The 21,295-nt window shown below is 58.1% G+C and overlaps 1 protein-coding gene across 2 annotated transcripts in view; it reads left to right on the top strand.

Annotated features, from left to right (window-relative positions):
- Positions 1-2,111: 2,111 nt before the first annotated feature.
- Syt6 (synaptotagmin 6) overlaps positions 2,112-21,295 on the top strand; it is a 34,997-nt gene continuing 15,813 nt past the window's right edge. For both annotated transcript variants that reach the window (XM_070006393.1, XM_070006394.1), the window contains exons 1-2: positions 2,112-2,482; positions 4,523-5,081. In XM_070006393.1, the coding sequence (XP_069862494.1) occupies positions 2,307-2,482; positions 4,523-5,081 (735 nt within the window). In that variant the 5' untranslated portion in view covers positions 2,112-2,306. The remainder of the gene's footprint in view (positions 2,483-4,522; positions 5,082-21,295) is intronic.

The following is a 21,295-nucleotide window of genomic DNA, read 5'->3' as shown; positions in this document are numbered from 1 at the left end:
GCAAACAGCCAGAAATGGGACTGTGGCTCAAATAGTAGAGCACCAGTCTTGAGTGAAAAAAACTGAGATTGGAAGGCCCTAGCTTCAAGCACCAGTCCCGCACAAAAACCCTAAATCCTGGCCACATTAATGCTGCAAAAATTGACTAAACCCAAACAATATCTACTTACTAAGGGGTTTTTTTTTTTTTTTGGTTGGTCATGAGGCCTGAACTCTAGGCCGGGGTGCTGTCATGCGCTTTTCAGCTCAAGGCTCTACCACTTGAGCCACAGAGCCACTTCCAGTTTTCTGGTGGTTTATTGGAGATAAGAGTCTCATGGACTTTCCTGCCCGGGCTGGCTTTGAACCTTGCTCCTCAGATCTCAGCCTCCTGAGTAGCTGGGATGACAGGCGTGAGCCTCTGGTGCCCAGCTTTACAATTTTGATCAATCTGAAAGTAATTTGGTTTTTCTCTTGAGCCCTTGAGGACATGTGTGCCACACTGGAGACTTCAGCTTAGATGTGAGCTTAGACTCGGGGTCCCAGGTCCCTGAGTCTGAGCCCTGAAGGTCTAACCCCGCTCTGCTCTGGGAATGTTGCTGTGTGTGCAGGATGGGCAAGGGTGGGTGGCTGTGACCCCTGCACACCCTCCTCTGAGACTTGATTGTGCGGGCACTTCCCTCCCCACTTACATCCCAGGATTTGCAAGGCACCAGTAGCTAATCCAAGCAGCAAGTTCGCAGGTCTACAGGCCGGGCCTGGCACACGGGCCGGGCTGGGCACACAGGGCTGGTGTGGATGCACCCTTGCCCACCAGGCAGGGCCTGGGTCTAGGAGTGCCAGTGGCCTCCTTCAGAGGAACTGGAAGCTGGGGGTGGTGATGTTTGTGAACTCGGTGTGTGCACGTGCCAGTCCCGAGGCTTGAACTCAGCACCTGGGCACTGTCCCTTAGCTTTTTCACCCAAGGCTGGTGCTCTGCCACTTGAGCCACAGCTCCACTTCTGGCCTTTTGGTGGTTCATTGGAGATAAGAATCTCATAGGCTTCCTTGCTCAGTCTGGCTTTGAACCATGATCCTCAGATCTCAGCCTCCTGCATAGTTAAGGTTACAGGGGTGAGCCTCCTGTGCAAGACTTAATGGAAGACCTTTACAGTTTCTCAGACACTAACCAGTTCCTCTGCTGCAACCCTGTTGGTCCACAGCCTGAGGTTCACCCCAGGCTCTGCTCTCTCTCAAAGGGGAGGTGTCCCTCACCGTCCTCTGGGGGGCTCGCTCCCCCGGTCGGCAGGGCTGAGCACCGGGCAGCACATCATAGCGCTCCCCATAGCAGCCTTCCTTCTGTAGAGCTGACCTCCAGACACAGAACAGCCAGGAGCAGCTGTTTAGCTGGGGCCTACTCCACATAGCAGGGCCAGGTTCAACTGAACACATGCATTTGTGCAGTCCCACGTGGAAGGAACACTGACAGCACCAAGGAGCCCCTGCCTGCCCTCAGCCGGCGCCTCACGCCTCATCCTGGCTGCTCAGGAGACTGAGGTCTGACAATCACAGCGCAAAGCCGGCAGGGCCTGAACGTCTGTAAGACTCTTATGGCCAATGAACCACCAAAACCTGGAAGTGGAGCTGTGGCTCAAGCGGTAGAGCACCAGCCCTGAGCAAAAAAGCTAAGACACAGTGGCCCTGGTCCTGAATCCAGCTCTAGTACCAGCCCACAGGAAGAGAGAAAGAGAGAAAGGGAAAGAAAGAAAGGAAAGAGAGGGGGAGAGGAGGGAAGGAGGAAGGGAGGAAGGGAGGCTCGGCCGGTGGCAGGGCGGTCGCTGTGCTATGCAGAAGCATGGTTGTCCTGCTAGAGCAGCAGGTCTACTAGGATGTGATCAGCGTCCCCAGTCTGCACCTGCCCCAACTGCCCCTGCATCGCCTGCCCCAAGCTAGGGATGTGGAGGCTGTCCTGGTGCTCTTCCAGCAGGAGGGGCAGGAGGCAGGGGGTGCAGGGGTGGGGAACTGGAAGAGCACACGTGGACAGTGCCACCTGGGCCCCTCTCCCCCACTGGCCCCTGGCTCCTGACCATTCTCTTCTCTTCTTCTGTCTCTGTCCCTCTACGCCCCCTTCCAGCCCTCCCTCCTCTGTGTCCCGTCCTCCCTAAGTTCCTGGGCAGGCACCTCTGTCAGCCTCGTCGCCGTGGTGGTGATTGTGCGTGGCGTGGCCCCGGTGGTGGTTTTCCTTGCTCTTGTGGGAGCCACGCCCAGCGCCCTGGAGGACAGAAGAGGCCTCCAGCCCGGCCCCCTGCTCGCCCCTCAGGCCCACAAGCCCCCACCCCAGAGGCAGCATGGCGGACAAGCTGAAGGAGCCCAGCACCCTGGGCTTCCTGGAGTCGGCCGTGAAGATCAGTCACACATCCCCCGACATCCCGGCCGAGGTGCAGATGTCCGTCAGGGAGCGCAGCACTGTTGCCCGGCAAGCAAGGCTGCAGCGCCAGACCACAGAGCCCGCCTCCTCCATCAGGTGAGGTGACCCCACCCCAGCCCTCATGGCCTCCCACCGCCTCCCTACTCCCGGCCTCCGCCGCGGGACCAGGGGTGGGAATACAGGGTGCCACCTCAGAGAGCCCCATGTGGCGCCCATAGGGCCTTTTCCAGGCCGGGCCTGCATTCTGCCAGGGGCCACGAGGGTTTTACATCATCATCCAAAGATCACAGAAAATGATGGGTACACCTACAGAACTCACCATGTGGCCACAGGCTGCTTGCTCCCTGCCTGCGCCTCACTTTTCCCAGCTGTGGGCTGGGGAGAATGGTTCCTGTTTGCTCATAGCAGGGAACCATGAAAGAATCATAGGAACAAGAGAACTAACGCATATAGTACATTGCTTATCACACACCTGCCTCTGTCCTATGCTTTTGTTTTTTTGCCAGTCCTGGGGCTTGAACTCAGGGCCTGGGTACTGTCCCTGAGCTGCTTTTGCTCAAGACTAGCACTTTACCTTGAGCTACAGCACCACTTCTGGCTTTTTCTGTGTATGTGGTACTGAGGAATTGAATCCAGGGCCTCATGCACGCTAGGCAAGCACTCTACCGCTGAGCCACCTTCCCAGCCCTGTCCAAAGCATTTTTTAAAATTTTTATTTATTTATTTATTTTGTCGGTTGTGGGGCTTGAATTCTGGGGCTGGGCGCTGTCCCTCAGCTCTTCAGCTCAAGGCGAGCACTCTACTACTTGAGCTACAGCGCCACTTCCAGTTTTCTAGTGGTTTATCGGAGATCAGAGTTTCATGGACATTCCTGCCTGGGCTGGCTTTGAACCTCGATCCTCAGATCTCAGCCTTCTGAGTAGCTAGGATTACAGGCATGAGCCACCGGCACCGGGCTCTAAGCATTTCTATGAGGGAATCTATTTTACCCTTACAATTCTATGCAATTATGACTTTATCTGTATTTTTTATTGCCCAAATTTTGGCAGGGCCAAAATTAACCTCTATAGTCAATCTCCTGAATAGCTGGGATTACAAGTGTGAGCTACTGTACTTGGCCTCAGCCTTGGCTTTTGACTACTCACTCCACTGCCTGCTGTATGACAGATATTCTATGAAGGGTGATGGTGATGACAGTGGTGGTGATGGTGATTGATGATAATGGTGGTGCCTGTGGTGATGGTAGAGATGGTGGTGGTGATGGTAGAGATGGTGATGGCGATGATGGAGATGGTGGTGGTGATGTAGTGATGGTGATGATAGAGATGGTGGTGGTGGTGATGGTAGAGATGGTGATGGTGATTGATGATAGTGGTGGTGATGGTGGTGGTGATGGTGGTGGTGGTGGTAGAGATGGTGGTGGTTATGGTAGAGATGGTGATGGTAGTGATGGTGATTGATGATGGTGGTGATGGTGGTGACAGTGATGGTAGAGATGGTGGTGGTGGTGATGGTAGAGATGGTGGTGGTGATTGATGATAGTGGTGGTGATGGTGGTGGTGGTGGTGGTGGTGGTGGTGATGGTGGTGGTAGTGGTAGAGATGGTGGTGGTAATGGTAGAGATGGTGATGGCGGTGATGGTAGAGATGGTGGTGGTGATGGTAGTGGTGGTGATGGTGGTGATGGTGATTGATGATGGTGGTGATGGTGGTGACAGTGATGGTAGAGATGGTGGTGATGGTGGTGATAGAGATGGTGATGGTAGACGGTGGTGGTGATGGTAGTGTTGGTGGTGGTGGAGGACCACACAGAGGGGAACACAGAATGGTGTTTCTGCCCGGGGATGCCTGCTTCACTGGTGGAAGTGGAGCCACACCCATCAGGAAAGAACGTAGAGAGCAGATGACAGCTGGCCTGGGCTGAGCCTGTGTACTATGGCCTGCCCAGCGACTCCACACCATCAGGACACGCGCAGCGTGTGACACTCATGGTGGCCTTGTGTCCACAGTGCAGGGAAGGGAAGGGTGGGAGGGGCCCTAGGCCCCACCCCTGGACCCCAGCCCAGGCTGGCCCCTCCCTCCCTGACTGCCTCCCTGACTGCCTCCCTCCCCCCTCCTCCCCCCCCCCCCCCCGCAGGCACACCTCCTTCAAGCGCCACCTGCCCAGGCAGATGCACGTCTCCAGCGTGGACTACGGCAACGAGCTGCCGCCCGCAGCTGAGCAGGCCACCAGCATAGGCCGCATCAAGCCTGAGCTCTACAAGCAGAAGTCGGTGGATGGGGAGGACACCAAGCCCGGGGCTACCAAGAGCTGCGGGAAGATCCACTTCAGCCTCCGTTATGACTACGAGGGCGAGGCCCTGGTCGTGCGCATCCTGGAGGCCCTCGACCTCCCCGCCAAGGACTTCTGCGGGAGCTCCGACCCCTACGTAAAGATCTACCTCCTGCCCGACCGCAAGTGCAAGCTGCAGACGCGGGTGCACCGCAAGACCCTGAACCCCACCTTCGATGAGAGCTTCCACTTCCCCGTGCCCTACGAGGCGCTGGCCGACCGCAAGCTGCACCTCAGCGTCTTCGACTTCGACCGCTTCTCCCGCCACGACATGATCGGGGAGGTCATTCTGGACAACCTCTTCGAGGCCTCGGACCTGGCCCGCGAGACCTCCATCTGGAAGGACATCCAGTACGCCACCAGTGTGAGTATGGTGCGCCCCCCGGCCGGCTGCGTGTGCACCTGGGTCGGGGTGATGGCCCCCGGCACCCTGTTCCCCTGGAGATGTGAGGGCCTCCTGAGCCCCCGGGAGCTGCCCCGCAGCCCTGTTTACTCCGGGGACTCGCGCAGCCCAGTCCAGTTCACTATGGGAACCTGCTTCCCGCTCTGGCGAGCAGCGGAGCAGGTGGTGAGGGAGGTTTTATCATGGCTAGAATCGCAGATGCTGCTGGGCCTCGGGTTTGCCCCCGGTGGAGTTGTGGACATGACCTTTGCATCAGGGTAAGGATGAGGCCAGACTCCTAGACCCAGCCAGGGCCCGGTGGGGGCCGCGTGTGCGGCGGCATTACTCAGCGAGAGCAGGTGAGATGGGTCAGTGTGCACCAGCAGCACGGGCCTGGGATCCTGAGCTGCGGACGGCTGAGGCTCATTTCTCGTTCACGTCGGCATGTGCTTTACAGCTCGGCTGGAGTCCCAGATGGGTCCACAGAGGGTCCTCAGCACAAGGGTGCTCCCGGCTAAACATCAGGAGCAGGGAATGGAAGTCCCACAGAGAAGTGACACACTCACTCCCCTCACACTCGGCCAGCCCTTAATGTGGAGGAGCCAGGAGGAAGCTGTGCCACACTCACTGCCAGCTACTTAGCACTCAGCACTAGTGACTACACAGACTCACTCTTGTCCTGGGTGCTGTCCGTCCATTGCATTCTGGGAGATGGGGGAGGCTGACTCGAAGGAGAGCGGAGGGGGTGTGGGTCTGGGCTGTTCATGGACAGAATTAACCAGGGATGCCCCTGAAGTTCATGTTGGCTTTGTGTATGAGCCTGTTTGTGTGTGTGCATGTGCGTGCCTGAGTACGTGTGCCAGTGCTGAGCTTTGAACTCAGTCGGGGCCTTGTGCTCTTGCTTAGCTTTCTTGCTCACAGATTACTCTGCCAAGGCTGGCTGAGGGCTGGGACCCTCAGATCACAGCCTCCTGAGTAGCTGGGATTACAGGTGTGAGCTGCCAGTGCCCATTTCAAGTTGGCTTTTTAGAGAAGGGAGGGCAGGTTTGGCAGAGACCTAGCAAGGCTGGGCCCAGGGCCCTGGTGTGTGTGCACAGCGCCCTCCGGCCCCCGGGCTCAGGCTGGCTGAGCACCCGGCGTCCTACCCGAGCTTCTGTGGTTTTCAGGGGTCTTCATGCCATGTGGTAGAGTGTCTCCCAAGTCAGTTGCTGATGCTGGGGGTGGTCCATTCTGGCTGTGGCCCTGGCCTCAGGGCCGTCCATGCTCAGTGTTTTCTGTGTTGCATTTGTAAGGGAAGAGGCTGGGGAATCTGCTCTGACGGGCAAAGATAGAGAACTTGATTTGTTCAGCAAGAGAAAGTTCAGTGAGCGCCGGGGGCATGGTGGGCAGGGGGAGCATGGTGGGCTCCGGGGGGGCATGGTGGGCTGGGGGCAGGGAGTGGGAGGATCTTGTTATGGCCATGCCCCATGTCCTTATCTTTGTTTTCTTGAAATGACATGACCTAGAACAGCAGCCGGAGCGGCTGGCGGCCTGGCCTGCCAGCAGATGGGGCGAGCAGACAAGGTTGAGCCTGTGTGTGCCAGCCGCGGCACGGGAGTCCTGTGCTGCAGATCACCTGAAGTTCATGTCTGTACAGTCGTGGGGAAGGGAGCTGCTTGGCTCTGGGTGAAGCCACAGCCTGGGCAACGGGGCTGTGCGTGCGGAGTCTGCGCTGCTCAGTAGCCTCATGCCCTCCGGCCCCGCACCCTGCCCAGTGCCCTTCACCCTGTGCAGGAGCACAGCCTTGCCCCTGGGCAGGCCGTCTGTGCCCGAGCCCCCCCCCCCGAGCTGTGACCCCAGTGGCCGTCCCCAGCCTGGCCTCAGAGTCCTGTTCCATCTCCTCAGCATGCATGGACATGGGCCGCTGGCCCTCGGGGCCCTGCCCCGGCCCTCACAGAGGCGGCCGCAGTGTGCGCAGCTGTGGGCCCAGCAGGCCATGCCACGCAAGGAAGATGGGCGGGGAGACCCTGGTTCCCATGGGAGCTGGGGGGGGGGAGGGAGGGAGAAGCACACCCCGGCAGGGCCTGGGCTTGCTTGTCCTGACTCCTGTGCCGGGCCCAACCTGTCCTCCTGAAAGCCTCCTCTTGGGGCCTCCTGAAGGCCTCTTCCATGAGGCCTCCCAGCCCCCCAGCCTCCAGCATCTCCCTAGGGAAGGAGCGGGCACAGCTGTGTCCCACGCCCATTCTCCTGGGTCCCCTTCCCACAGAGCCAAAGAGCCTGGAGGCAGCTAATTTAATGCCATTTTAGATCCGTACCACTGTGCAAGGAAAGATCTTCAGGCAGCCGGAGTCGGGTGGGGGTAACCTGGGAGGGCTTCCTGGAGGAGAAGCTCCAAGAAGTCTGTTGGCTTGGGGGGGCAGAGGCCCAGCCTGTGTGTTTGGCACGGCTCAAACACTTGGCTTCCTTTGGGGTGGCAGAAGCTGGCCAGCCAGACTGAATGCTTCAGACGCCTGGACCAGAGTGGAGGCCAAGGAACTCCAGCTGAGCCAAAGTTCAGGCACCATGCCCCAGTGGCTTCTTTGACTTACTTATTTTTGTGCTGGTACTGGGGCTTGAACTCAGGATGTTGCAGTCTTACTGAGCTTTTTTGCTCAAGGCTGACTCTACCACTTGAGCCACAGCTCCACTCCTAGGTTTTGCTGGTTCAGTGGAGGTCAGAGTCTCATGGACTTCTACACCTGGGCTGACTTTGAGCTGCGATCCTCAGAGCTCAGCCTCCTGAGCAGCTGGGAGGACAGGCGTGGGCCCCCTGCACCCAGCCTGTTGGCTTCTTGAGCGTGATAGTTTGGACTCGGGCCTGGCCAGTGCAGCCTGGCAGGTCCACACCCAGGGCCTAAGCCGGTGTGAGGAAGCGAAGGCTGAGTGCATCTATCTGGCTGTCTCCCAGCCCCTGAGTACCGAGCCTGATGCCAGGGCCTGGGAAGCATTGGGAGCCCAGCTCTTCTTTAATTGCAAATCTGAGCCACAGGGACTCAGGCTCCCAGTCTCCAGTGAATACCCAGCACCACTGAGGGTCTGTCAGGCACAGGCTCCGGCCTCCCGCTGAGTCCAGAAACCTGCCTCCAGGAGAGAAAGGAGGGAGTTCATAGCATCCATTCCAGCCCTGGGCCAGGCCTCCCTGTTGGGCATGTCTGAGCCTCCGCTGGTCCTGGGCCCTTCCCAGAGGTGCCACCATCTCCGGGTGACAAAGCCTCCCTGCCCTTCTCTCCCCCCGGAAGCATCACTATTTCTATCTAAAGCTGTGGATACATGATTATAATGGAGCCGCCGCCAGCACTGTGCTGACATCCGTGATCTGGTGGTGGTTGCCGCAGAGGCCTTGGGCCAGCGCGCAGACATCCTGCGCTCTCTGGAGCTCAGCTCTGCTCACAGAGTGTCTCTGCCGTGGCAAGAGATGGAGGCTGGAACGAAGGCCATCAAGGGTGCATGTGTGAGCCAGGTACTGGCCACGCCTGGAACCCTAACTGCTCGGGAGGCTGAGATCTGAGGAATGGGGTTTGAATCCAGCCCAGGCAGGAAAGTCCATGAGATTCTGATCTCCAAGTGAACCAGTAAAAAGCTTCTGGCTCAAGTAGTAGAGCACTTGCCTTGAGCAAAAGTGCTGTGTCAGAGTGCAGGGCCCTGAGTTTCAGCCCAGTAGAAAGAAAAAGAAAAAAAAGGGAGGGAGGGGGGTGGGAGGGAGCAGGAAGAAATGAAGAAGGGAGGGAAGGAAAGGAGAGAGGAAAGAAGGAAGAAAGGAAGGAGGGAAGGAAGGAAAGGAGAGAGGAAAGAAGGAAGAAAGGAAGGAGGGAAGGAAGGAAAGAAGGATGTTAGGAAGGAGGGAAGGAGAGAGGGAGGGAGGAAGGAAAGAAGAAAGGAGCCCTGGCCTTTTATGATTGTCCTCAAGCAAGCATGGAAATAACAGCTCAGCATTAGATGACTTAGCAGGATGGTCCACAGAGAAACTGGGGTGTTTGGGTTTGAAACCAAGCCTTCAGTGGAGCCCTGGCCGGGACCCTTGTACACCAGAGGGCGGCCCGGCCAGGCCGCTCCTCAGGCCGGGAACTTGACCCCGATGCTGCTCCAGTGGCCAGAGTCCTAGGGCTGTGCTCTCCTTGGCAGTCTGCTTAGCTTCTCTCGTTTGGCTCAAAATCGGTTTCTCCTTTTTATTTTTGGAGGGGGCTGCGGGCAGCTTTGGGGCTGGCCCTTGGACGACTGTCAATGCCCCAGCATCTTCCCGGGCTTTCACGCTCATTATTCTCATTTAATGTTGATGGAGTGCAGAGCCTTGAGCTGGGCCATGGCGTCCCCTCCCCCCTCTCCCTCCCTCCCCCCCACTACCAGTGCCCATGGTCAGCTGTGAGTCTTTGGGTCACCATGCACAGCTCCCAGAGGCCCCAGCCCCTAGCGGATATCCCCAAAGGGGTCGCTTGGGGCTTGGGCCTCAGCTCTCACCCAGAGGGGCAGGGGGCCATCCATCAGGAGCCTGTGTTTGTGTCTCCCACGAGCCCTCAGACAGAACACCAGGTGTGGAAGAGACAGGCGCTCCGTGGATGGGCATTGACTGGAGGTTTCGAGCAAGTGAAAATGGAACCTGAGGAACACAATCGTGTGAACGGGAAAGGAGAGAAAAAGCAGTGAGAGAGGAAGGGAGCAGGCAGGCTGGGCTCCTGCAGTCCAAACAGGAGGGGAGATCCGCCATGCACAGTGATCCTGAAAGAGGAACAGAGTTTCAACAAGATGGCGGCACACGGAGGACAGGCTGGTTTTGAAAGGTCGTGGTGACTGTCGGAGGGCGGAGGGCGAGCTGTCCACTTGAACTCCCTAGGGAAGTCGGTTTCCATGGGGATGGGGACGGGGGCGGGCCCATGGGGGCCCCATGAAAAGCCAGTGAGTCTGGAGAGGAGAGGACACAAGGCAGGAGTCACGGGTCCCCAAGGGGCGGCAGGGGTCCCTTGTGCCCCTGTGTCTGGGTGCGGCTGCCTGATTACCACCTGGGCTGCTCGTTTATCCCCCACTCCCGAGGGGCTGGCCTCATTATCATCATCATTCTCCAGGCTGTTCTCCCCGCCCCCTCCTCCCCGCCTCCCCTCTCCTCCCACCCCCACCCCAACGCAGAACCAGGTCCCAGAAATGAGGCTCACTGTGTGTCCAGCCTCCAGTCCAATGCCAGTAGAGCCCTGGATTTTCTGGGATTCAAATCCACCCAGGACCCAGAAAAAAAGGAGAGGAGTGAGGCCTTCACCTTTGCCCTGAAAGGCCAGGGGCGGGGGGAGCTGAGACTCCATGTGCCCCCCCTTTTCCGCTCATCCCCCCTGCTCAGGTGACTTACTGCACACACACACACACACACACACACACACACACACACACACACACACACACACACACCCCACACACACACCGCCTTGCAGGTCAGAGGAACAGAAACAGAGCTAATTGGTGCAGACAGGGCCCGACCTGGCCTTATGCGGAGGGAGGATGCTGTCTTGGCCGGGGCACCCCTGGAGGCCTTCCCAATCCTGGCCTTTCGCAGCGGGGGGCCTCCCTTGCCTGCCCCCACCCCCCCACCCCCGCCCAGGCTGCGGAACTCTCGGGGCATAGGATGTTCTCTCTGGGGAGGCCCTCAGCATCCGATGCCCCCTAGACACCTCAGCCCCAGCGGGTGGCCGGTGACTGCACAAAGCAGTCTGGGCAAGCCCGCGTGCCTAGCCTGGTGCTCTGCACTCCCTGTGGGAATTCTCTGCCTCTTGGTACAACAGATACCCAATCCTCCCCTTCCTGAGCATGAATGGAAAATCACTAGACAGCAAGCTGGACATCAATGGAGACCTCTTCCTTCCTCAGCCAGGACACCTGTGCCCCGCCCCCTCCCTCCACACCCATCACCTGCTAACTCTGGTGACAGTGCCCTTCCCCCCCCTTCTCCCTCACTGTCCTGGGCATCACTCAAGGGAGGGGACTGCGCTGAGCTTCTTAGAGCAGAGAGAAGCATCATGAGTGGGCATGGCCAGAAATAGCCACCAACTTGGAAATGTTGGGGTCATTCCTAGGGTGTGGTGGGGCTCTCATGTTCTTGTTCAGGGATCTGGCTCCATGTTCTCTGCAGGGATCTGGCTCCGTGTTCTCTGCCCTTGTACAAGGATCTGGCTCTGTGTTCTCTGCTCCTGTACAGGGATCTGGCTCCATGTTCTCTGCTGCCAGGGATCTGGCTCTGTGTTCTTTGCTCTTGTGCAGGGATCTGGCTCCATGTTCTCTGCAGGGATCTGGCTCCGTGTTCTCTGCAGGGATCTGGCTCTATGTTCTCTGCTCCTGTACAGGGATCTGGCTCCAGGTTCTCTGCTTTTGTGCAGGGATCTGGCCCCATGTTCTTTGGAACTTTGGGGAGGTCAAGGCCTGACCAGGCCTCAAAGGCGATTTGGTTCAACTTTCACCTGACTGAGCTAAGATGATAGAAGTCCCACAGCTTGCCCTGGTGACTCAGCCAGTCTGGGCTGTGGGGACTCATGTGCCACAGTATGTGCCCTTCCAACCATCCTAGAAACCTAGGGTGCTTCCCCAGGGAATCCTCTTGCCCTGGCTTTTTCCTCACTCCTCACCCACCTTTATGTCCCAAAGAGCCTGTCCACTAATTGCCTTCATTCTGTCCTGTAGGGAGGAGGGAAGAAAAGAATCTGGAAGGAGGGTCAAAGGGCATGGAGCACAGACCCATTCTTTGCCACCACCCCCAAACCCCAGGCCAATATGACTGCAAACAACAAAGAATAAACTGTCAAGCTAGGCACTGGGGCTCACACCTGTAATCCTAACTACCAGGAGGCTGAGATCTGAGGATCCCTGCTTGAAGCCATTCTACCAGGTGGGAAAGTCCACGAGACTCGGATTAACCACCAAAAAGCTGGAAGTGGTAGAACATCAGCCTTGGGTGAAAAAGCTAAAGGAGAATGCCCAGCCCTGAGTTCAAGCCCCAGTACCCCCCCACACACACATGCACAAACACACACACACACACACACACACACACACACACACACACACACATAGAACAAGCAATGTCTGTAGGAAAGACTGAGCCCATTTCTCAGTGCCTTGGCGCTGAGCTTAGACCAAAATGTCTCCATTGTCCATAAATACGTATGCGTTGGGGCTGCAGTACCTAGGCCAGCCCTCTCCAGTTGTTGGCATGTGTACAGTCAGTGATTCACATGCACATCTGGTCCTTCATCCCCGTCAGCTGACTCACAGCCGCACTAAGCTCTTGTGGTTGAACCGACACCATCACACTCCTGAGCACCAGCTCCTCCGACAGGACCTCCAGACCATGGCGCCTGTGGCAGAGGAAGCCCAGGGGAGGGCCCGTGGCCACACCGCCTGGACTTCCTCAGTCCCGCCAACCACCCATCATTTCTGGCTCTGTAGGTCATGTCCAAAGTTGCTTACAAACATCTCCTTGACCTTGGAACTCTTGGAGCTGAATGGGGAAGAGCTCTCATGGTGACCACTATGGCAAACCACGCTGCTGCCCACGCCGGTCCTCCCTGCTCCCCTGTGTCCTGTGCCAGACTCTGGTGTCACAGCTGATGCCCAAGTGCTCCTGTGTTACCCTTAGCGCCCAGGTGAGGTGACCCACACACCCACTCAGAGCCACAGGCCCATAACTAGAAAGTGCCAAGCCCTGCACCATGAGCCCAAATCTTCCTTTTCTACCCTCAAGATGAGCCCCAAATCTTCTTCTTCTACCCCTTAAGATATACCCTGAATCTTCTTCTTCTTCCCCTTAAGCTGACTATGAGTGCCTTTCCCAAGAGTTCTGCACTGGTGTACATGCTCAGCCTCTGCTGGTTCCCATTTCCAAGCCTTTCTGAAATGTCAGTATCTTCTGTGTGTGTGTGTGTGTGTGTGTGTGTGTGTGTGTGTGTGTGTGTGTGTTGGTACTGGATTTGAACTCAGGGCCTTGCACTCTTGCTTGGCTTTTTCACTCAAGGCCAATGCTCTAGAGCTGAGCCACAGCCCCACTTCTGCCTTTTGGTGGTTCATTGGAGATCCTCAGCTCTCAGCTCTCAGTCTCCTGAGTAGCTAGGATGACAGGTGTGAGCCACCGGTGTCTGGATTTGAGGTGGCTCTTGAAGGGAAAGCATGCAAAGCAAACTCTTGTTGTTTCTGGGTCTGTAGAGTAGGTTTTTGGAGAAAAAGCAGCTGGGAAAATCTGGCTGCAAATACCTCTATAATTCTAAATCCTGCTGACAAGACTTTTTCTGTTTTATTTTTTTTAAGAAAATTCCATCCAGGCTGGGAAGACACCCAGATCTTTCAGGGAGAAGTGTTCCCTAAGGAAGAATATTTCCCAGCCTCCTGATGGGGAAATTTTTAACCAGAGAAACTGGCTGAACTCTCTTTTTGTGCACATGCACATGCATGCACACACATACACACACACACACACACACACACACACACACACACACACACACACGCACACTGGACCAGAGACACATTTGGGAACAGTTATCATGATTTTTTTGAAGGGCAGGGTTGTGCCAGTCCTGGGACTTAAACTCAGAGCCTGGGCCCTGTTCCTCAGCTTTTTAGCTCAAGACGGGTACTCTACCACTTGAGTAACACCTCCATTTTAGGCTTTCTGCTGGTTAATTGCAGACAAGAGTCTCGTGGACTTTCTTGCCCAGGATGGCTTTGAACTGGGATCCTCAGATCTCAGATTCCTGAGTAGCTAGGATTATGGGCGGGTGTGAGCCACTTGCCTTCCCACACTCTTCTGCTGGCCCCTCTCTGCCCCAGCAGACTGCACCCGTCAGAAGAGGGAGCTTCTCCAAGAGAAGGATTTCCTGGGGACGCTGTGCCCTAAGATGGCCATGGCTTGTTAATACCCAAACGGCTGTGTTGCTCCTCAATGCAAGGGGTGGGTGGGGGGGAAGGGGGCAGTACCATGGGCTCCTGGAGCAGAAGAAATGAGAAAAGACAGAAAGAGAGTCAGGAAGGCTGGGGCCAGGCTCCTGAAACCCAAGTTCCCATAAGCAAGTTTACTTATTAGGTTTAGCACAGGGAAGGTTACTGTAGCTCCGAGCAGGCCGTTCTATAGAAAACAAGGTTGTAACACGTTGTGTTGTCACAGTCCTCAGCTTATGACGGAGTCCACTCACATGGCAGCGGGAAGCAGTAATTACTGCCAAGCTCTGCAGCCTGACCACGCATTGATCTTACTCCCTTTGTTTCGGCCTCAGGGGAGCCGCTGCTCAGCCCTCTGAGGCCTGGTGGGGCTATCTTCCAATCCTTTTCTGATCTGACAGCCCCCTGCAGAGTTCACTACAAGGGCCTTTGGAACAAGCCCAGTCCTCCGGCCCCTGAGGCTGTCTCTGGAGAGATCACCCCTACTTCGCTCCCATGAAGTGGGGGCGCCAGTGAGAGCTGTTCATGGGCCGGCAGGAGGCAGCCGCGGTCCACAAGGCCCACAGGCCTTAGGGTCCCAGGGCAGACGTGACCCAGCCCTCCAGACACGGGGAGCTGAGCAGGCCTGGGGTCAGAGCCAGGCCTCAGAACAACCTCTGCCCTGGGGCTGGAGTTAGGATGAAGGGAAGCCTGAGCGACACCAGGCTCTCCAAGAGCTGCATGTTCATTAAGAGCTCTTCAAGTTTGCTGTAACACTAACCCTTCTCGATTCTGTAAGAATCCACGTTTGCACTGGGTTTCTTTGTTCTGTTTTTGGCAGTACTGTGTTTGACCTCAGCTTTCTTTCTGTGGCGTGCTGTATTTCTTTTATATTCTAAAATATCTAAATGATGTACCACTGTAGTCGCTGGCCTTGAACTGAGGAAGGGTAAAATAAATTCGAGTGATACAGTGTTTAGAGAAACTGACCTCAGTTTGGAATGTCCTCAGCCTTCCTGATCTATAAAATGTGAAAACTGGGTCCTGGTGGTAGCCGCGACCTGTGACACCAGCTACTCGCCATGGAGAGAGGGAGGCCAGGCAGAAAGGCAGTGAGATTCCCAACCAGCACAAAGCCGGACAGGGAGGCGTGGCTCAAATGGTGCAAGGCCAGCACTGAGCATAAAAGCTGAAGGAGAGCACCCAGGCCCTGAGTTCAAGCCCCAGTACCAGGACCCCCCCCACACACACACACATACACACACACAACGAGTAACTGTGTCACACACTCTCGAGTCAGCGTTTGAAGCATTGGGGAAAGCAAGACACCAGGCAATGGCACTGTGAGTTCTTGCTGGACTTTTGTCTGGGCTGGCCTTGAACCGCAATCCTCCAGCCTCCCCAGAGCGGCTGTGATTACAGGTGTGTACTACCACCCTCAGCAAAGCCTTGGCTTCCTGATCTGGAACTGAGAGGGGGAGCTGGGGCTCTAGCGTGCACTGCCGTCTGGGCTCTGCAGTGCGCCCCGGCTGGCCAGGAGTGCTTTAGGAGCTTGAGTGAGGTGAGCCGTTGATGCTCGGCTCCTGCTGTAGGCGATCTGATCGCAGGCTCAGAGGAGCCAGCCTGGCCCGGGAAACCTGGGACCCCCTCATTCCAAGGCTTGGGAAGAAAGCCAGGATCTTTAGGGAAAAGGCGAGGTCTTATTCCCGGTTGGGGCTGCTTCCCCGTGGTCCCACGCTGTCTGTGGCTACTGTGGTGGGAGAAGCCTGGGGTAGGGGGGAGGCTGAGGAAGCGGGGGAAGCAGAGGTGTCCACAAGGAGGCCAGGACACACCGGCCTCCCTGGGATGAGGAGCCTCTGTGACCAGATCTCTGGCCTCCTCTCCACAGCAGGAGCTGGGTTCCAGGCAGGCCCGGTCCCAGCCAGTAGCTTTCCCAGGCTCCTCAGGGTCCTTTAGGAGAAGGAGGGATCTGGAAAGTTCTGTGGTGGTGGTGCCCAGCAGCTGTGGCACCTCCCAAACTCCTGGTCCCTGTTCTCCACCGCCCCCCCCCCCGGGCCTCCCGGCCTGGTCCCCCCCTCATCGCTCAGCCTTTCTGCTCCTGGTGTCTGGAAATAACCATTCATGTCATCTGCTCACCGGCAGGCACCATTAGCCGCCGCTGGCAGAACACGCAGCCTGTAATTTCGGGAGGAGTTACAGTATTAAGGCAATTTGGCATCTCAGCCTCGTTCCCAACGTGCAGAGGGTAGGGGCTGGGGCCTGCCTCCGTGCCCCCCACCCCCGTCAGCCTCGGGTCCTGTCCCCCTCCTCCACCCTCCCACCCCCACCTCTGGCATCTTCTCCCTCCCGGTGATGCCAGCCCCAGTCAGCCATCAGACACAGCGCCACATGCTACCCAGCAGGGAGCTCCCTCCATCCGTACGGCCCCCTGATTTTATGGAAGCATCTGGTACCGTGGCAGAGCTCACAGCTGAGTTCACCCTAGCCCGAGGCTCAGGCTAGCGGCCCGAGCGCCGGCAGGGAGGCCTGAACCCTGCGGGGGGCCGCTGAGACCCCGAAAGCCAAGCCCCGCGCCTGCTGAAGGGCGGCCGGGTGGAGCGCGGAGCCCGTCCTTCTGGGAGGGAGAGAGGGGCAGCCTGCACCCCAAACAGCAGGCAGGGATTCGAACCCCAAGCCCTGTGAAGGCATGTGCAGACTCCCGTGCCAGACGTGCAGACGTGCTGAGGACTGGAGCCCAGCTTCCCACAGCTCCTGCCGGCCGTGAGTCTGTCTCCATGAAGCCAGAGTGCCAGCCAAGCTTGCAGGGTGGAGGAGATGGGACCGGGAGGAGGAGGGGTGGGGTGAGGCAGGGACAGGCTTTGAGGCAGAGTGCTCCGGCTGGGGTGTAGCAGGAGGGGACAGGGTGTTGGCGGCCCTGCCCAAGGCCACACGTCCTGTGCTGTTCTAAGGTGCCAAACACTAGGAGTGTGGAGTAGGTTTTTCAGTGAGGTCCTGCATGGGAGCTGGGACAGGAGCTGACCTTGGGCTGGGGTCCACAGTGGGAGGCACCTCCGACACCCCGAGGGCCTCAGGCCAGGCCCTTACCCGTGCAGGACCCAAGGAAACAAGTCGAAGTCCAAGCCAGCACCAGTGGCTCAGCCTGAAATCCATCCACTCGAGAGGCTGAGATCTGAGGACCACAGTTCAAAGCCAGCTGTGCGGAATAGTCCACGAGACTCTTACTGCCAGCTAACCAGCAAGAGGCTAGAAGGGAGATGTGGCTCAAGTAGTAGAGCTCCACCTTGGGCAAAAAAGCCAAGGGGGAGCTTGAGGTCCTGGGTTCAAGCCCCAGAGCAAACCCATAAAATAAAACGGTTGCTTTTGAGCTCCTGAGCCACTGGGCAGGGTTGGAGCCGTCCTGCAGGGCCAGGTGCCCCTGTGGGGGCACTGCCCCTCCCCTCCCCGGGAACCACGTGCAGCCAGGAGGGACCGCACACTCTCACCATGGGTTTTCGCTCCCCCCGCCCCCTGTCCATGAAGATGCTGGACCTGGACGCTGATCTCTAAGGGACCAGAATCCCCCAGACTGCTCTGCTCAGCTCCCACCTCGCCCCCTCCCTGGCAGGCCTTCCTCCCTCCCACAGGCCTCCCCCTCCCCACAGGCCCTCCTCCCCCCCCTCCGCAGGCCTCCCCCCCAAGCTTCCCTCCTGCTCCCTCTCCACCCACCTTCTCCCAGGAGCAGTGACTCACCGCCCCTGCCAGGAGGTGGGAGCAGCTGCACGCAAGGCAAGTTCAGAGGGGAGCTGAGGACGAGGACACCTCCATGACCACCTTGTCCCTCCCCCACTTCCCACCTTGTCCCTTCCTCCCCCTCCCCCTTCCCACCTTGTCCCTTCCTCTCCTCCCTCCCTTCCCACCTTGTCCCTTCCTCCCCCCCTTCCCACCATGTCCTTTCCTTCCCCCCTCTACTTCCCACCTTGTCCCTTCCTCCCCTCCCCGCCCCCCCCTGCTCCCACCTGTCCCTTCCTCCCCTCCCCTTCCCCCCCCACCTGTCCCTTCCTCTACCCGCTTCCAGCTGGCCATCATCACCTGCTGCAAGACTCAGGCCAAGAGCACACTGGACAGGGAGGTCGAGGGGTGAGGCCGCTCCTTTCACAGTGGGCCCAAGCGGCCAGAGCACCCAAAGGCCTGGCTATGGCCCAGCCTGGCCACGCCCAGCCATGGCCCAGTCACACCCGGCCACCCTGCACTCCCACTGGGTCTGGCAGTGCCGTCCCGCCCACCAGGGACTCACACTCAGCCCCGCCCACCAGGGACTCACACTCACCCCCCTCCCGCCCACCACGGACTCACCCCCCTGCCCACCAGGGACTCACACCATCACCACCACCCACCAGGGACTCACACTCAGCCCTGCCTGTGTGCACAGCAGGTGCTGGGGAGGTGGGTGGTGTCTGTCTCCCGCCCTCTCTGCCAGCCCCTCATCCGACAGTCACCGGTCCAGCTGCCTCCACTCAGCGTGCCCCACAGTTCACTTTGCCACGGGGGCTGCTGGGCGCCCACCCCAAAGCGAGACACGAGGCCAAGGTAGGGGCAGGAGGGGGGGAAACACATCAAGCAGGCCTGAGGGACGCAAGCAGGGACAGACGGCGGTGCCCACCCGATGGAGGGGAAGCAGGGGGAGGCGCTGCGTGGGGGAGGCGCTGGGGGGGAGGTGTGGCTGCTCTGGGGGAGCCCGCCGATGGGGTCACAGGGATAGAACGGGGGCTCCTACCTCAGGTCCATCCCCAAAGCTGTTGGGCGCCATGTGTCCCCAGCCACCCCAGGTGGGATACAGGTGAGCACACAGGCTTTTAATAACATGCAAGCACCTGGCGCAGGGCCCTGGGAGTGAGGCTGGCGGGAAGGCAGGCGCCGGCTCGGAGGGGGGCCATGGCACTCTCCGGGGACAGTGGGTATGCCCTTATGGTGCTGTCCTCTGAGCAACAGCACCCTGTGGTGCTAACACCCGGTAGATGAGTGTGTGTGTGTGTGTGTGTGTGTGTGAGCACACGCGCGTGTGCGCGCGCTCGCTCGGGCTCCAGTCCTGGGGCTTGAACTCAGGGCCTGGGTGCTGACCCTGAGCTTTTCTGCTCAAGACTGGTACTCTACCACTTGAGCCACAGCACCACTTCCAGTTTTTTGCTGGCTCATGGGAGATGGAGTCTCGTGGACCTTCCTGTTAAACTCTCCAGGACTTGCCACGTGCCACACAGTAAAGCACGCCATCCTTGCCCGGCCTCCCGGCCTGCCCTGCCCTCTGGCTCTGCCCTGCCCCTACCTGTTAGCACCCACAGTTATGTACAGAGCACTTCTGGGCACACCAGCCTTGCTCCCGGCACAAACTGCCTCCCATAACCGTGAACGGAGGCTGCATCGGCTACTCGCACAGCTCTCAGGATGCTGCCTCGCCCCTGGGGCCAAGCTGGCCGCGCGGCCTCTCCTCCAGGCTCCTCAGCCCAGAGTGACTCAGCAGCACTTCCTGCCAGTGCTTCTGGATCCTTCTAGGTCTCCGGCGACGCCTTTGCTAAAGAGGAGAAAAGCCACCAGGCGCTTTGTGACTGAGATGCTAGCGTTTTCAAAGAGAGCAGCAGTGGGCTCTCTGTGGCTCAGCCTGGGCGGACGGACACTGCTGTTGTGCAGATGGTGGCTCGAGAAGACTCCTGGCAAGAAGCCACAAGTAAAGGTGTGGCTTGAGCGGTAGAGGGTCAACCTTGAGTGAAACAGAAACAAATAAAAGCAAGTAAAAAGCAGGGCCCTGGATTTCCAGCTCCAATACTGGCCCAAAAGGAAAACCCAGTCCTCCCCGTCCATCTTGTACATGCTAGAGCAATGCGCACTCTCACCACTAAGCTGTGCGAAGTGCAAGATGCGGGTGAGGAAAGACTCCAGTGACTTTTGTGAGCTGTTCAGCCTGAGGCGCTGCAGGCAGAGGACGGGTGCTGGGCAAGGGGGGGGGGACACTGAGTCAGGGGCAGGCGGGGGATGGGTGCTTGGCAGGGGGGGGCAGGCCGGCAGACAGACCCTGGGGTACAGTCAGGTGCAGAATCATCTGGGCCTGGAGAGGCAAAAGTCACCAAATGCACATCAGCCATGCAGAGCAGGGCAGGCAGAGGGGAGGAAAGCAGGCTCAGCCTGTACCAGCCCCGTGCAAGCTGAGCTGTTGTCCTTGTTCAGAAAGCAAACTGCTAAGCACTTGATGCTGCTAAACTTCTCAAGGCATCGCTTCTTCCGGGGTTTGGTGGGGCTTGGGGCGCTTACTTCAGAGGTTTCTGCTAAGGATCCCTGAGAAAAAAACATCAGCAAAGACCTCGGCAGAGGAAAGCAGGCTGCTATTGAAGGATCCCTGAGAGTTACTAAAGTAAATAAAGAGAGGTCTGGTCTGGGGCTCACATGTGCAATCCTGGCTAGCTGGAAGGCTGGCGGGGGGGGGGGGGGCGGGAAATGGTGGTTTGTGTCCAGTATGGGCAGCAAAGCTTATGAGATCTTAGCTGATTGCTGGTTTGGTGGCTGTCATACTAGCAACCCGGGAGGATGTCATTTCCAGACCAGCCTTATCAGGAAGATCCATGAGACCCCATTTCAGTGGAGGAAACCGGGCCTAATGATGTGTGTTTTGCAATGATGAGAAGCAAAAGTAGGACGACTCGGGGCCAGGTGTGCACCTGGGCAGGAAGTGTGAAACGATGCAAAACAAGTGTGGCTCGGTGGATGTTTCCACAGGTCCTGAAGGAGCACTCAGCACCACCAGGAGCTGAGTAAACGTAGGGGACAAAGCCCTGATTCTTGATTCTCGCCCCCAGAGTTGGCAGGGGCTCCTGCCCGGAGACTCTGCACGGACAAAGCCCCACATGATGTGGATTGCTGGCTCTGCAGGGGCCGGGGTCCTGGGTATTGGAAGAGGGGCTGGTTGTGGAAAGTTCCACCGCCCTGGTGGAAGTTCCACGGCTGGGGGCCTTCTGCCACTGAGCCACCTTCCCAGCCCTTGGCTGGGGGCCTTCTGGCACTAGTTCTGGGCTTTGATTGGAGGCCAGGGGTGGTAGGTAGACCAGAAGCATGGGGGCAGGAAAGGGAGGGAGCTGACGCCTCCTAGAGGAGAATATGCTCAGGCTAATTCTCCGGTGGGCCAATATTCCAGAAGTTTCCAGTTGGAGGTGGGCTGCCGGGGGAGAAGCCTTGGTGTCTTCCTCAATTCCTCTTTCTCAGAAGTCAGGAAAAACCCAACAGCTGCGACTTTCTCCAAGGTCATTTCATATCTCCCTTCTCTGATGGAAATT

The sequence above is a fragment of the Dipodomys merriami genome, unplaced genomic scaffold, assembly GCF_024711535.1.
Source record: "Dipodomys merriami isolate MVZ:Mamm:240054 unplaced genomic scaffold, mDipMer1.0.p SCAF_7, whole genome shotgun sequence".
Lineage (NCBI taxonomy): Eukaryota > Metazoa > Chordata > Mammalia > Rodentia > Heteromyidae > Dipodomys > Dipodomys merriami.
This window is presented reverse-complemented; position numbering and strand designations above follow the sequence as displayed.